The sequence below is a fragment of the Hylobates moloch genome, unplaced genomic scaffold (genome assembly GCF_009828535.3).
Source record: "Hylobates moloch isolate HMO894 unplaced genomic scaffold, HMol_V3 SCAFFOLD_23, whole genome shotgun sequence".
Lineage (NCBI taxonomy): Eukaryota > Metazoa > Chordata > Mammalia > Primates > Hylobatidae > Hylobates > Hylobates moloch.
In genome coordinates this window covers 5,421,440-5,438,045 of record NW_026652298.1, presented here as the reverse complement: position 1 = coordinate 5,438,045, position 16,606 = coordinate 5,421,440, and the positions used below count along the sequence as shown (strand labels likewise).

Below are 16,606 nucleotides of genomic sequence, written 5' to 3'. Positions count from 1 at the left end.
GGAGGCTGAGGCAGGAGAATCACTTGAACCCAAGAGGCGGAGGTTGCAGTGAGCCGAGATCACGCCACTGCACTTCAGCCTGGGTGACAGCGAGACTCTGTCTCAAAATAAATAAATAAATAATAAAAAATAAAATACTAGGAATACAGCTAATTAGGGAAGTGAAAGATCTCTACAAGGAGAGCTACAAACCACTGCTCAAAGAAATCAGAGATGACACAAACAAATGGAAAAGCATTCATATGCTCATAGATAGGAAGAATCAATATCATTAAAATGGCCATACTGCCCTAAGCAATTTATAGATTCAATGCTATTTCCATTAAACTACCATTGACATTCTTCACAGAACTAGAAAAAACTTTTAAAAATACATATGGAGCCAAAAAAGAGCCCAAATAGCCAAGGCAATCTTAAGCAAAAACAAAAAAAAAACCAAAAAAAAAAAAAACAAAAAACAAAGCTGGAGGCATCATGCCATCCAACTTCAAATTATATTACAGGAGTACAGTAACCAAAACAGCATGGTACTGGTACAAGAACAGACACACAGACCAATGGAACAGGATGGAGAACCCAGAAATAAGACTGTGCACCTACAACTATCTAATCTTCAACAAACCTGACAAAAACAAGCAATGGGGAAATATTCCCTATTGAATAAATGGTGCTGGGATAAGTGAGTAGCCATTTACAGAAAATTGAAACTGGACCCTTTCCTTAACCATATACAAAAATTAACCCAAGATGGATTAAAGACTTAAATATAAAACCTAAAACTATAAAAACCCTGGAAGACAACCTAGGCAGTACCTTTCAGGACACAGGCACAGGCAAAGATTTCATGACAAAGATGCCAAAAAAATTGCAAAAAAAGCAAAAATTGACAAATGGGATCTAATTAAACTAAAGAGCTTCTGCACAGCAAAAGAAACTATCAACAGAGTAAACAGACAACCTACAGAGTGGAAGAAAATTTTTGCAAAGAAAATTTTTGCAAACCACGTATCTGGCAAAGGTCTAATATCCAGCATCTATAAGGAACTTAAACACATTTATAAGAAAAAACAACCCCATTAAAAAGTGAGCAAAGAAATGAATAAGCAGACACTTCTGAAAAAAAAGACATATATGCAGCCAACAAGCATATAAAAAAAGCTCAACATCACTGATCATTAGAGAAATGCAAATCAAAACCACAATGAAATACCATCTCACACCAGTCAGAATGGTTATTATTAAAAAGTTAAAAAGTAACATATGCCAGTGAGGTTCTGGAGAAAAAGGAAGGCTTATACACTGTTGGTGGGAGTGTAAATTAGTTGAGCCATTATGGAAGATAGTGTGGTGATTCCTCAAAGACTTAAAGACAGAAATACCATTCGACCCAGCAATCCCATTACTGGGTATATACCCAAAGGAATATAAATAGTTATATTATAAAGATACATGTACACATACGTTCACTGCAACACTATTTACAATAGCAAAGACATGGAATCAACCAAAAGGCCCATCAATGATAGACTGGATAAAGAAAATGCATACACCATTCAATGCTATGCAGCCATAAAAAAGAATGAGATCATGTCTTTTGGAGGGACATGGATGAAGCTAGAGGCCGTTATCCTTAGCAAACTGACAGAGGAACAGAAAACCAAATACCACATGTACTCATTTATAAGTGGGAGCTAAATATTAAGAACACATGGACACATAGAGGGGAACAACACACACTGGGGCTTATCGGAAGGTGGAGGGTGGGAGGAGAGAGAGGATCAGGAAAAATAACTGATGGATACTAGGCTTAATGCCTGGGTGATGAAATAATCTGTACAACAAACCCCCATCACACATGTTTGCCTGTGTACATAGGCACATCCTGCACATGTACCCCTGAACTTAAAAGTTAAAAAAAAAATGGTACAGCCATTTTTGAAAACAGTTTGATAGCTCCTCAAAATGTTAAATACAGAGCTATCATATGACCTAGCAATTCTACTTCTAGGTATCTATCCAGAGAATTAAAAACATATGTCTACACAAATACTTGTAAACAAATGTTCCTAACATTCATAATGATCAAAGTGGAAACAACTCAAATGTCCATCAACTGATGAACAACAATATGTATCAACCTTGAAGACATTATGCTGTGTGAAAGAAGCCACACAAAAAACACTACATATTGTATAATTCCATTTATATAAACTTTCTAGATTTGGTAAAGCCATAGAAACAGAAAGTAGATTAATGGTTTCCAGGGGCTGGGGAAAGGGGAAAATGGGGTCTGGGACTTCTTTTGGGAGGGTGAAAATGTTCTAAAATGGATTATGGTGATGGCTGTACAGTCATCAATCTGTGAATGACAGATTAAGGAATTTGGGCTGACCAAGTTGTTGAGAATAACTAGAAAAGCTGACAAAATGTTTTTAAAAATATGCTTGAAGACATAGGACAACTAATAAGGCAATGTAGAATACCGAGGTCTAAATCAGAACGAAGACAAAGCCAGAAAGGACAGCCCAGCATTTCCTCAAGAATATATGCCAATTCCAGTTTATTAGCTGAGAGGCTTAAAACAGAGCTTTTGGCCAGGCGTGGTGGCCCACATCTGTAATCCCAGCACCTTGGGAGGCCGAGGCAGGTGAATCACCTGAGGCCAGGAGTTCGAGACCAGCCTGGCCAACATGGTGAAACCCTGTCTCTACTAAAAATACAAAAATTAGTGGGACGTGGTGGCAGATGCCTGTAATCCCAGCTACTCCGGAGGCTGAGGCAGGAGAATCGCTTGAACCCAGGAGGTAGAGACTGCAGTGAGCTGAGATCGCACCACTGCACTCCAGCCTGGGCGACAGAGCAAGACTCTATCTCAGAAAAGCAAACAAACAAAAAAACAACAACAACAAAAACCAGAGCCTTTGCCAGCCTGCAGGGCTACAGGAAGAAAATTTGGAGTCCAGGGTCCACTAAGAGAGACTTCACATAAACTTTAGGTTAGAAGCCCAAAGGGCTACAGCCTAGAAATGTGAGTGAATTTGAAATAGAATGGCCTTCTTTCAGGAACCGAAGCCCAACTTTAACTCATCTCAGTCCCCCAAACTGGATTAAGGTGATCTAGGATTGCTCCTGTCTCAAATTGACTTCCCAAAGCCAATATAAACTCTTTCTTTTTTTTTATTATTATACTTTAAATTTTAGGGTACATGTGCACAACGTGCAGGTTTGTTACATATGTGTACAGGTGCCATGTTGGTGTGCTGTACCCATTAACTCGTCATTTAACATTAGGTATATCTCCTAATGCTATCCCTCCCCCTTCCCCCCACCCCACAACAGTCACCAGAGTGTGATGTTCCCCTTCCTGTGTCCATGTGTTCTCACTGTTCAATTCCCACCTGTGAGTGAGAACATGCAGTGTTTGGTTTTTTGTCCTTGCGATAGCTTGCTGAGAATGTTTTCCAGCTTCATCCATGTCTCTACAAAGGACATGAACTCGTCATTTTTATGGCTGCATAGTATTCCATGGTGTCTATGTGCCACATTTTCTTAATCCAGTCTATCGTTGTTGGACATTTGGGTTGGTTCCAAGTCTTTGCTATTGTGAATAGTGCCGCAATAAACATACATATGCATGTGTCTTTATAGCAGCATGAGTTATAGTCCTTTGGGTATATACCCAGTAATGGGATGGCTGGGTCAAATGGTATTTCTAGTTCTAGATCCCTGAGGAATCGCCACACTGACTTCCACAATGGTTGAACTAGTTTACAGTCCCACCAACAGTGTAAAAGCCTCTCCAGCACCTGTTGTTTCCTGACTTTTGAATGATGGCCATTCTAACTGGTGTGAGATGGTATCTCATTGTGGTTTTGATTTGCATTTCTCTGATTGCCAGTATAAACTCTTTCTAAAGAAAATATTTTAGGTTTCAAGTTATTCATACAGTTTTTTTATATACAATGTCAGGAACTTGCTAAAAAGTAGCCAAGCATGAGAGAAGCCAGGACAAGATAATTGGAAATTAAGAGACTCAATACACAATAGAAAGAGACTCACAGATGATCTAGATAATGGAGTTATCAGGAACAGACTTTTAAAGAACTGTCTTTAACATGTTCAAGGAAATTAAAATAAGACTGAGAATTTGGCAGTGACTAGAGATAAATATGAAAAAAATAAATTTGTGGAAAATGTTTTTTTAAAAAGAATCAAATAGAAATTCTGTAATTACAGTACCCAAATTAAGAAATCAGTGACAATAATGAATGTTGACTAGAATGTGGAACAGTGGGAATGCTCATATAGTACTTATACTTACTAGAGTAAGTATACGTATACTATACTATACTTGTAGTAAGTATACGTATACTATACTATACTTGTAGTAAGTATACGTATAGTCTAGTATACGTATACTTACTCTAGTAAGTGTAAGTACAGTCATTTTGGAAATGAGTTTGTAATTATCTGCTACCATTGAGTACACACCGAGTTTATAATCAGTAAAAATGTATGCACATTGCACAAAGGGACATGTAAGAGAATATAAATTAGAATTGAATTATAAGAGCTCCAAAGAAACCCAGATACCCATCACAGGAATTGGTAAGTAAATTGTTGTGTTTTTATATAATGGAATGTTATACAGCTATGAACATGAACAGACTATAGCTACATACAGAATATGGGTGAATGTCACAAAGATAATGTTGGCAAAAGAAGCCAGACAGAAAAATATATATTGTATTATTCTACTTTATGAGAAGTTCGAAAGCAAATGAAACTAATTTCATACATGTGTGCACATATATGTGTCTAGGAAATGCACTAAAATGTTAACAGTGGTTATTTCTGATAGGTGATTTCATTTTCTTCAATAACTTCTTGATTATCTTAAATGTAGACAATGTGCTACATTTCTAATGAGAACAAAGTTATTCCGAAAATATGGCATTCCTATAACTTAGGATAAAAATGGTATATACAAAATGAAAAACTTATTTTCTTAAAATTTTGTTTAAATTACCTTGGTAGACTCAGCTACTCAAGAGGCTAAGGCAAGAGGATTCCTTGAGCTGAGGAGTTTGAGGCCACAGTGCACTATGATCATGCCTGTGAATAGCCACTGCACTCCAGCCTGGGCAACATCATGAGACCTCATCTGTAAAACAAACCAAAAAACCTTTTGATATATTTACTGTATTTACTCCTAGCCGCCTTTTCTATGATGTTTTTAGATGAGATCACATAGTATATATAATTTATTGTGCTGCTTTTTCATTTTAAATTTATATTACATGCCATCGTTACTTCTGCAAGTTATTCCCTAGTTGTCTGTCTGCCTCCTTCCCTCTCTTCTTCTCTTCTTTCCCCCCCTCCCTCCCTCTTTTCCTCCTCTGCCTTCCTTCCTTCCTTCCTTCTTCTATTCTTTTGTCAGCAAACATTCATCATGTTCCTTCTGTTTGCCAGACACTTTACTCAAACACAGCTCCACCCTCCAGTGGGGGAGATGGATACCTAGCAAAAAATAAGGAGTGATAAATACTTGTTTTATGTGTATAAACACACACACGTTTGTTTGTTTTTGAGGCATGGTCTCCCTCTGTTGCCCATGCTGGAGTGCAGTAGCATGATCATAGCACCTTGTAACTTTGAACCCCTGGGCTCAAGCAGTCCTCCTGCCTCAGCCTCCCTGGAGGCTGAGACTACAAGTACATGTCAGCATGCCTGGCTGCTTTTTCTATTTTTTGTAGAGAAAGGGACTTGCTGTGTTCCCCAAGCTGGTCTTGAACTCCCGGCCTCAATCAGTCCTTATGTTGGGATCACAAGCATGAGCCACCACACCCAGCCTATATATGTATATATTTAGAACTCATTTTTCATTAGGAAAAATACGAATTGAATGCATCCTGTACTAGCATTACCAAGAATCCTGTGGATCATACTCCTGTGAATGACTATGCTATAGGTTCTGGTTGTACCAGGAGTGGAATGAGGCCATATGTAATACTGATGACCAGGTACCTTGGGAAGGTTTCTGTGCAGGTGCTGCTTTGTGCAAGAACATTTATTGTAGTTGTTTTGGCTGAGGTTAAGGATTTTTTGTTTGGCTTTTGTTTTTAAATGTGAGAGGTAGATTTTGCAAGGGATTAAGCTGAATGAGACCTAGGGACATCTGGTTATAAATATTACTAAAGGAAAAACCTATTCAGATGTTCCCTGGCATGGATCTGTTAAGGGCATATAGGCTCCTCCCTCACTCGTCTCCTTTGCCCGTCAAGGAGGAGAGCGGAAGACTCTTTTCCAGATCTAAGTCCTTAAGGGGGCCTTAAGATGGTCTAGGACAGGAGTTGGCAAATTTTTTTCTATAAAGGACACGTTAGTAAATACTTTAGGCTTTGTGGGCATATGGACTCAACTTCGCCATTGTGGAGTGGAAGTAGCCATAGACAAAAACATAAGTGCATGGGCCTGGCTGTGTTCCAGTAAAAATTTTATTTGCAAAAACAGGACATTTATGAAAACAGGACATGGGCTTGGATTTGTTTTATCAGGCCATAGTGTACCTACCCCTGGTCCACACAGAAGGACTCTAATGTCAGCAACCATAGGGACTTGTACTTCGTACTGCTGTGACACCCATAGGGATACCTCTTGCCTCGTTTCTGGGGAAGTTAATAAAAAGGCCAGGCTCATTCACCTTAATTTCAGTCTATCCCCACAATTCTAATAAAAATGTTCTGATCAAAATGGCTCTTTGGACAATAAAACAGCAAAACAGTCTCCAGCCTCTCCTAAACCCTGAAGCAAACCTGCAGTCCTTTGGCAAGGTCATGCAAAGATTTTAGCTGCCATAAACCATAGGGGTAGAGATTGAAGCTAAGGATGATAGATAAGGGGAAAGTACTGGCTTTCCAACAGTAGTAAAAGGTGGGAAAGTACTGGCTTTCCAACAGTAGTAAAAGGTTGTATGATAAAAATTGTCCTTAAGACTCACTGAAATGCCGAAAGAAGAAATTTGTTTTACAGGCACTCTTCCATATTAGGAATTCTTTCTAAATATCATCTTAAATTAAAATAAACATAATTTAAGAGTGTTTTAATATTAAGATGTTTACATTGTTAATTATTTTAAATGCTGTGATTAGCGGCTTTCTACATAATTTTTATATCATATTTCAATTTATTTCTAATAGAGTCTCAAAGGTATAACTATTATAATGAAGGGTTTGAACAGAATTAAGGTTCATAACACATATTGCAAATTGCTTTCTGGAAAGATTATGCCAACTTATACTTCTGCTAGCACTGTGTGAAAGTTCTTATTTCAACATACACTTTCTAGCACTACTTTTTTCTTTTTTTCCTAAAATATCTCATATTTAGTTTGTAAAACTTTCCTATAGATAAAAATTAGTTGATAGGAGCCAGTTGGCAGGGCAGGTTTCACTTTGAGCTCTTGCCTTTATCTGTTCTGTTATTGTGGGATTGATCTGCAGAATGTGGCTAGCAATAGATTCTGATCAGGCTACTACAATATTTGCCATCTGGATTGAAAATACAGCCATCATCTTTTGAATGACCAGTTTGTGTAAACCATTTGTTGATAGTGTCTTTCCAGTGGTAAAGCAGAATTTCTCTTTGTCTGCCTTTCTTGAGAGCCATGATGAGGATTTCTAAGGCTTGATGTATAGAATCCTTAAGTGCCTTAGTCCATTTGGTGCTGCTCTAAGGAATACTTGAGACTGGGTAATTTATAAAGAACAGAAATTTATTTCTCACAAGTCTGGAAGCTGAGAAATCTGAGATCAAGGCACTGGTATTTGATCTGACATGGGCCTTGTTGCTGTGTCATCCATGGCAGAAGAGCTGAAGAACAAGCTAGCCAAATGCTATGCTGAGCCTCTTTTGTAAGGGCCTTTACGAGGGAGGAACCCTCCCAGCCTAATCACCTCCTAAAGGCCCCACCTCTTAATATCATCACATTGGCAATGCCTGAATTTTGGAGGGAACACTCAAACTATAGCATTAAGATATGGGAAAGGAACAAGAAAGAGTCTATTTTTCTTTGGTGATCTGTTTAAAGAGTAGATGTGTTTCGTTTGAATCACATCTATGTATAGTATTAAAAATAAGATGTATCTCTCTCTCTCTCTCTCTCTCTATATATATACACTGAAACCTTTACCTTCTTTCATTGTCTTTCTAGTTTTTAAGGATAGGAAATTTTAGTTAAAATGCTAGCCTGGCATTTTTCTTCTTCCCCACTTTTATTTCCCCCATGGGGAATTGGGTTATGAAACTGGAAATTTTATTAATTTTCCAGAAATTGTTCTGGTGGGTTTGTGTAAGAAGGAGAGTAATAATTGGCACGGCATTGCAGTTACTCTTTATTTATAATTAAGACACGCTCTTTATTTCAAAATATTAAGTTAATAATACTCTTAACTTATTGCACTTAAGTAGATTGAGATAATTTGTGATTTATTTTTACTTCCTAATAAAGTGGATAAAAGGAGAAGCTGCTTGGAAAACTTTCCCACTTGGGAAGTTTTTCCACATTCCTAATTTTCCTTTGTGGAATGTCACTCACCATTTCCAGTTCGGAACTGCTCTTTCTAGATAGTAGATGAAATGGAGTGGTTGTGGTGGTGGTGGTGGTGGTGGTGGTACTCTTTACATCAACCTAGAGAAAAATGGAAGCATCTTAACTTGGTTAAAATGTTTCTGTTGTTTATATAATTCTTTAAGCCTCATTCCAGTGCTGCTGCTATTAAAAAAAAAACAACTCAAAACTTGCATTTCTTTCACTGATCATTTTGTAGACATAAAAATAAGAGATTCTCAGCATAGTAGAATTTTTAAAAATTAATGGATTTTTTTAAAACCAAAATTTAAGAACATAAATTGCATTGAAAAGAATTTTGAAATTTATTCTCAGCAGAATCTGTAATAAAATATATGGGCCTGAGAATTAATTTCCAGGTCAAGTTCTTTGTCTATATGTTGTTGATGAAGTTGTTTTCTTTCAACTAAGTAACAGTTTGGAATTCTAAAACAGAGAACTCATAATCTTCAACCAAGTGTTTATTAACATTTACTTTTTTCAAAAGCTTTTTCACCATGCCACTTGGTTAAAAAAAATAACAATCTTAAAAAAATGAGACTGTGTGTGCGTGTGTGCATGCACATATTCATTTGCAAATTATGTACATATACTTCTATACTTACATATTATATACTCTATAAAACATAATAGAAATTTTTCATTATTAGAAAGATATAATCAATCTTGATAAAATTAACTTTAAATTTGATTTATTGGCAGTATACTCAATTTTTTGTTTTCACTTTAACATTGTAATAGTCTTTATTATTTAATACTTTGTCACACAGTAATTTAAACTGATTCAAAGTTTATTCCAGGCCAGGCACAGTGGCTCATGCCTGTAATCTCAACATTTTGGGAGGCCAAAGTAGGAGGATTACTTGAGGCCAGGAGTCAAGACCAGCCTGGGCAATATAACAAGACTTCATCTCTACAAAAAGTAAAAAAAAATTAATCAGGCATGGTGGCACATGCCTGTAGTCCCAGCTACTTGGGAGGCTGAGGCAGGAGGATTACTTGAGCCCAGGAGTTCAAGGTAATAGTGAGCCAATGATCACACCGCCACTGCACTCCAACCTGGGTGACAGAGCAAGACCCTGTCTCAAAAAAACAAAAAGCAAAACAAACAAACAAACAAAAAAACAAAGTTCATTTCGGTCTCATCTGACAATTACATGTGATTTTTTTGTTGAAATTTGCATGATGAATTTTCATCCTCCATAATATCATTCAATTCTTACATTTAGTGATTGCAGTACTAGTTTGTATATTTAGTATTCCATGCTATTTTTAAGCTCAAAATACTAGTGTTTTCATTGACTTAATACTGTTAATTTAGGAGCAACCAGTAATTGGCTGGGCACAGTGGCTCATGCCTGTAATCTCAGCACTTTGGGAGGCCAAGGAGGGTGGCACACCTGAGGTCAGGAGCTGGAGATCAGCCTGGCCAACATAGTGAAACCTTGTCTCTACTAAAAATACAAAATTAGCTGGATGTGGTGGCACATGCCTATAGTCCCAGCTACTCGGGAGGCTGAGACAGGAGAATTGCTTGAACCCAGGAGGTGGAGGCTGCAGTGAGCCGAGATTGTGCCACTGCTCTCCATCCTGGGCAAGACAGAGCAAGACTCTGTCTCAAAAAAAAAAAAAAAAAAAAAAACCAGTAACCTTGTTCACCTTTTGTGGTTTTCTGTCTAGTCTGAGTTTTTCTCTCTAGCCTGTCCCCTAAGCTCTCTTCTCTTCTACTTTTCTGCCTTCCCCTTCATTTCTGACATCCTCCTAGCTCTACTTTACCACCCAGTTGTTCCAGCCACTACCCTCCCTCCCAACACACTGCACACTACACACATACACACACACACACACACACACACACACACACACACACACACACACACACAAAAGAAAAAAAGGATTGAGAGGGACTCCTCAGAAGGTGGCAAGTCTCTCTGTTGGGGGAAGGAGAAGAGTTGATAGACAGGACAATTCTTGGCCAGGCATGTTGGCTCACACCTGTAATTCCAGCATTTTGGGAGGCAGAGGCAGGAGGATCAGTTGAGACCAGCCTGGGCAACATACGAAGAGCCCCATCTCTACCAAAAAAAAAAAAAAATTTTTTTTTTTTAATTTGCTGGGCACGTTGGTGCACACCTGGAGTCCCAGCTTCTTGGGAGGCTGAGGCAAGAGGATCACTTGAGCCTCTTGTTGCTGCTGCGAGCTATCAGCGCACCACTGTACTCCAGCCTGGGTGACACAATGGGACCCTATCTCAAAACAAACAACAAAACAAGACCTACAATTCAGTAGCTTCTAGACAGAGTGGAGGAGCTGCCTAGCTGGTCTGAAAGTTCCATTGGAGGAGTACTACACACTTTAGGAAGGTCCTGAAGTCTTTCTGGACTGATTACTTGAGAGGTGTCATTTTGAAAGACACACTGGGTGGAAGTTTACAAAGGGTAAAGAGGCATTGCATACAATCATATTGAATACTTTATGTTAGAATCATAACTGTTTAATGTTTATGTTTTTATTTTTTAATGTTTGTTTTTATATATTAATGCTTTATTTGATACTTTATAATGTTTGTAAATTTCCACATTTGAAATATGTTGAGTATTTAATTTCACTGATTTCTAAACATCATTATACTTCTGCACACTTTTCAATTAAAATATTAGTATTAATACTGGCATTACATGGAGTAAATACCAAGATACTGGTAGTGCAATTTGCTTTAGAATTATAATTATTACTTTGATTTTTCTGTCATGTTTAATGACAGGTTCAAAGACCATTTAAATTCTTCATTTGGAAGTTTTTAAATCTTAGAAAATTTTGAATCCATGTGTATGAAATTGCAGTTAGGAGTTTTTATTGGTGACAGACATGTTCAACAATAAAACCATCTAACAATGGAAAAATTTCTAAACATTTATTATCAGAATGTTCTTTGTATAACATGTTTTTTTTTTAAAAGCAACTACTTTCTCAGACAATTAAAATACCATCTTTATCTTGAAGGGAGATAAATTAAGTATGTGGGAGGGGGTTGTTTTTAATATCTGCTGTGTACCTATGTAGCATACTATTGACAGCTATGTGTCATCATAGAAAAAGTCATCAAATTCGGAGCAGTTGTTTCTTGTAGAAGAAAAATAGGTAGCTTGTTTAAGTTTGCCACAACATAACCAATAAATTTCTGTATGATACAAAAGATTTTTGAGTCTCTCTCAATCTCTCTACTAAATTTTGAAAGGATGTGTCCACTTAAAATCTATTTTTAAAGGCTTATCTTTGATATATCACATGTACAAAGAAGTGCATTGTATATGTACAATTTAAGAAATATTTATAGGCCAGGTACGGTGACTCTTGCCTGTAATCCCAACACTTTGGGAGGCCAAGACAGGAGGATTGCTTGTGCCAGAAGTTTGAGACCAGCCTGGGCAATATGGCGAGACCCTGTCTCTATAAAAAATTTTTTTTTAATTAGCTGGGCATGGCGGTGTGTGCCTGTGGTCCCAGCTACTTGGGAGGCCGAGGCTGAGGCAGGAAAGTTGCTTGAGCCCAGATGGCTGAGGCTGCAGTAAGCCATGTTCATGCCACTGCACTCTGGCCTGAGCAATAGAATAGAGTAAAATCCTGTCTCAAAAAAAGAAGAAAGAAAGAATAATAAAGCCAACATCCATCCAAGCAACATAAGGTCAAAACACAGCAGTAACCTAAAAGTTCTCCATCTGTCCTTCACCAAACACATCCCCCATCCTCCCTAGGGATGAGCACTATCTTGACTGTGTATAATTATTTCCCTATGCTTTATAATAGTTTTATTGTCTGTATATCCCTAAATACTGAATTCAGTTGTACCTGGTTTTGTGCCTCATTCAGGGTACAGACCTTCTTAAGAGTGATGGCATTGTTATTAAATTTCAGAGAAGCATAACTGGTCAGCAGGAGGGTGGAGACAGATGTATAAGCCAAAAATTTTTAAGGAATTTAAGGAGTGGAACCTAGAAAAGGTGTTAGGTAGAAATAAGGTTTCTCTGTTTATACATGTATTAAATGAAAATATGAGGTTTGACTCACATTTTAAAATATTTTGTAAATTTTGCTTAATATTAAAAGCATTTTTTCTGTGGCATGACCATAAATGTTTATAAGGTAAGACAAATATGACTTCTTTATTTTCAGTGTGGCACAGCTGAACTACATTTCAAATGAGAAGTAACATTGATAGGGAGCAGTCATGTGAAACTATGTTCAAAAAAAGAAAGCCCAAGTTTCAAAAGTCTTATTCTGAATATTGTTCTCTGTATGGTATTGTTTAATTTTAAAAGTGTTTTCATATCCAACTAAAGTTCAATTTAAAAATATAGTTTATATTTTTTCTTCTCAAATGAAGCTTTAAGCATATGTTTCTAATAATTCAGTTAAATATGCTGAGTTGTATATTTTTTGAAGAGAATCTGTTTTGAAAAGATTCCAAAATATTTGTTTGAACAGGCACTCAGCATCTCGATGAAAACTGTTGGAAAAGAAAAACTTTCAGAGTCATTCTGCCCTCAGAGTAGTCAAGCCAACTAAACTGGTACAGTTAACACTTCTGTAAGAAACCAGGAGCCAAGAAATTTAGCACTTCCTGACTGCTTTTCAGCAAGCAGGCCTCAAACCAACTTAGTGGTTGGAACCAATACCATTGAATTTTTAAAGTAAAAGGCTAGGAGTAGAACATCTACATCTCTTTCTATCAGTATGATATTTATCAGTCTCTTTTGGTAATCCATGACTAGCTTCAGTCTTTGCCTTATGTTGGTATTAAAGCTATCATTCTTTCTTGAATTTTGTAGGGCATCATTTTTGCAAAGCAAAAAGAGAATGCATTATAGAGTGTGACCCCAGGTGTAATTAAACCATCTGCCAGGTATATTTTTATGTTGCTTTTTAGTACCACTGAGTGTCATAGTGGAGATGCAAATTATATTGGACATCATAATGCTTTGGGATAATTGGTAGTTACAGCAGACTACCAAATTTACAAGTAGGGATTGCTTTTTCAGCTTCTGATCCATTCATTTTTATTATATCCCTTTGAAATATATTGACACCACTTAATTCACTTAACAATAATATGCTTAGTGTCTTAGTTCCTTTTATTCTGCTGTAACAGAATACCTGAGACTGGGTAATTTTAAAAGAACAGAGATTTATTTCTTATAGTTCTGGAGACTGGGAAGTCCAAGGTCAAAGGGCCCACATGTAGGGAGGGACTTCTTGCTTATCACCACATCGTGGAAGGGCCAAAGAGTACATGAGAGAGGGTAGGGGGAAGGAAGGGAACTGAGCTCATTCTTTTAGCAGGAACCCACTCCTATGATATTAACCTGCTCCCAAGATAATGTCATTAATCTGTTTGTGAACTCAGAGCCCTCATGACCTAATCACCTCTTAAAGGTTCCACTGTTGGGACTATTGCATTGGGGATTTCCTTCCAACACGTAAACCTTGGAGGACATATTCAAACCACAGCACTAGTATGTATGATACGTCATATTGATCCCTATATCCACATATTTGCTCTATAAGTGCTCTATTTACATATTCATTGAGTTGACCTATATAGTACCCAGCATATTTAGGTGTTGCAGTAGAGAACAAATAATAAAAGATTCAAAGATTCTGTATGCTAACTAGAGAGATAAAACTAAGTTTAACACCTCTGCTACCATTTCTCAAATATCACAGAATTAATAAGAAAAATAGCAGAAATTAAATGTTCAGTCACTTGGTTTTTCAAGTACTTCCCACAAGATTAGATTAATGGCTGGGTGCGGTGGCTCATGCCTGTAATCCCAACACTTTGGGAGGCCAAGGCAGGCGGATCACCTGAAGTCAGGAGTTGGAGACCAGCCTGGCCAACATGGTGAAATCCTGTCTCTACTAAAAATACAAAAATTAGTCAGGCATGATGGTACACACCTGTAGTCCCAGCTACTCTGGAGGTTGAGGCCAGAAAATTGCTTGAACCCAGAAGGTGGAGGTTGCAGTGAGCCGAGGTCGCGCCACTGCTCTCCAGCCTGGGTGACAGAGTGAGACTCTGTCTCAAAAAAAAAAAAAAAGAGAGATTAGATTAACAGTATCTCCAGAAATGATTACCATATGTTACTACATTTTAAGTTTCTTTCAGAACCATAAGTATAGAGGAGTTATGTGGAACCAATGATGAATCTGGATTTTTTTTCTTCTTTCTTTGGATCTGTGCCTGAAATGGCAAATTATGTACAATTTGGGGCACAGTGTCACTTATGACTTCAAGGAGTCTAAGAATCAGCAGAGGGATAGAGTCTTTTCATAAAACTCTGCCTGGTCTTTTCATTTTGGATAGTATATTATTGGAAACTTCAGAAGAAAATGAGGGAGTTTCAGAAAGGAACTGAAGAGGTTAATGACTAAAAAGGATGATTGAACACCAAAATCTGCAGTTGATTAGGATGCAGTTGTGGAAAGGAAGCATATATATAAATAAAAGGGTATATTGCTAAAATCCACAAAAAGTAGAATGAGGCAAAATATCTCCATTGTTCTGATGTTCCATTTTATACTGAGTTGGATAAGTCTCATGAGGGATCTGATAGTTGAGGTCACTAATCCTTAATACATGAACCAAGGAATAAGAATTCTGTTTATCATAGGAAATAACTTTGGCCCATAAGGAAGGAGTAGGGACTCTTCAGGAGAGGGACATTTTAGTCCATAATTTCTCTGATTTAGTGCCAAAAGCTTTTTTGAGAGACTATTCAAAGCTGTCTTAAGTTTCATTGTTGGAAATTGATAGCTGCTATATTTCTTTTTAATAACTGTTTTAAGTTCTTTCTGTTTTGTCTTCTCTGTTGCTAAATTCCTGAAGATTACAAAAAAGTGTGCTTAAAGTAAAAGTGTTATGAGACAAAAGCTTTATTCTGTGGATAGGATAATACTTCTTTTGTGACATTTTCTGTTTGCACCAAAAGTGAGAAGTCAATGCCTCGCCTTTGTGCATCCCATTACTAATGGAGGACGAGAAGTTATTTTCTTCAAAGGCTGACTTCCAGAATTTTTGGCTGAACGCTGTTTGTCAAGTGTATATTCCCTTCCGTAGGCCTTTCTATATAGAGCCCACAAACATCGTGAATGTGAATCATGTCATTCAGAGGGTTAGTGACCATGCCTCCGCCATGAACAAGAGAATTCATTACTACAGCCGGCTCACCACTCCTGCAGACAAGGCACTGGTAAGAGACAAAACATTACTAATAGTCTAAAATTCAGTTGAAATGAACAGTGAACAATATAAGCCAGGGCACCTCCCAGTGACTGAACTTCTTTCTGACTGTATTTCAAGGACAGCATCATGCAAAGTCAAAGATAGTAATTAATACACATCCTGCATCTCAGGCCAGTTCATTCTTATCTAAATTTGAAACAATCTTTCTATGTTGACAACAACCTGGAGATTTTTTTGGATTAAATTCTCCTAATCCCCATTCCCCAAATCTCTGAGGAGGATAAATTACTTTTGAAATGGCAGGTTAGGCCATTGACTAATAGCAAATAATAACAGGTTCTGCTTAGTGTGGTCAGTTTTAACTTTGAAGCTATAAGGGAAATATTTTTTTAGAAATTTTCTACAAGAATGGGAAACTGGCCAAGCACAGTGACTCACGCCTGTAATCTCAGCATTTTGGGAGGCCAAGGCAAGAAGGATCACTTGAGCCCAGGAGTTCAAGACCAGCCTGGAGAAGATGGTGAAACCCTGTTTCTACAAAAAAAAACTTTTTTTAATTAGCCAAGCATGATGGCTCGCACCTATAGTTCCAGCTACTTGGGAGGCTGAGACAGGAGGATCCCTTGAGCCCAGAATGGATTCCTTGAGGCTGCAGTGAGCTGTGATTGTACCACTGCATTCCACCCTGAGCAAAAGAGTGTGACCCATCTCTTTTTTTTTTGAGATAGAGTGTC

The 16,606-nt window shown here is 37.5% G+C and overlaps 1 protein-coding gene across 11 annotated transcripts in view; it reads left to right on the top strand.

Annotated features, from left to right (window-relative positions):
* SLC38A9 (solute carrier family 38 member 9) overlaps positions 1-16,606 on the top strand; it is an 85,961-nt gene that overhangs the window by 22,934 nt on the left and 46,421 nt on the right. For 5 of the 11 annotated variants that reach the window (XR_009211761.1, XM_032144766.2, XM_032144767.2 and 2 more), the window contains one exon: positions 15,747-15,879. Coding sequence is in view for 10 of the 11 variants with exons in the window: in XM_032144766.2 (XP_032000657.1) it covers positions 15,747-15,879 (133 nt within the window). In the remaining variant the exon portion in view is untranslated. Of the gene's footprint in view, positions 1-13,114; positions 13,217-13,458; positions 13,533-15,618; positions 15,880-16,606 lie in introns of all 11 variants that reach the window. The other 6 variants (XM_058433905.1, XM_058433901.1, XM_058433904.1 and 3 more) reach the window with 6 other exon arrangements.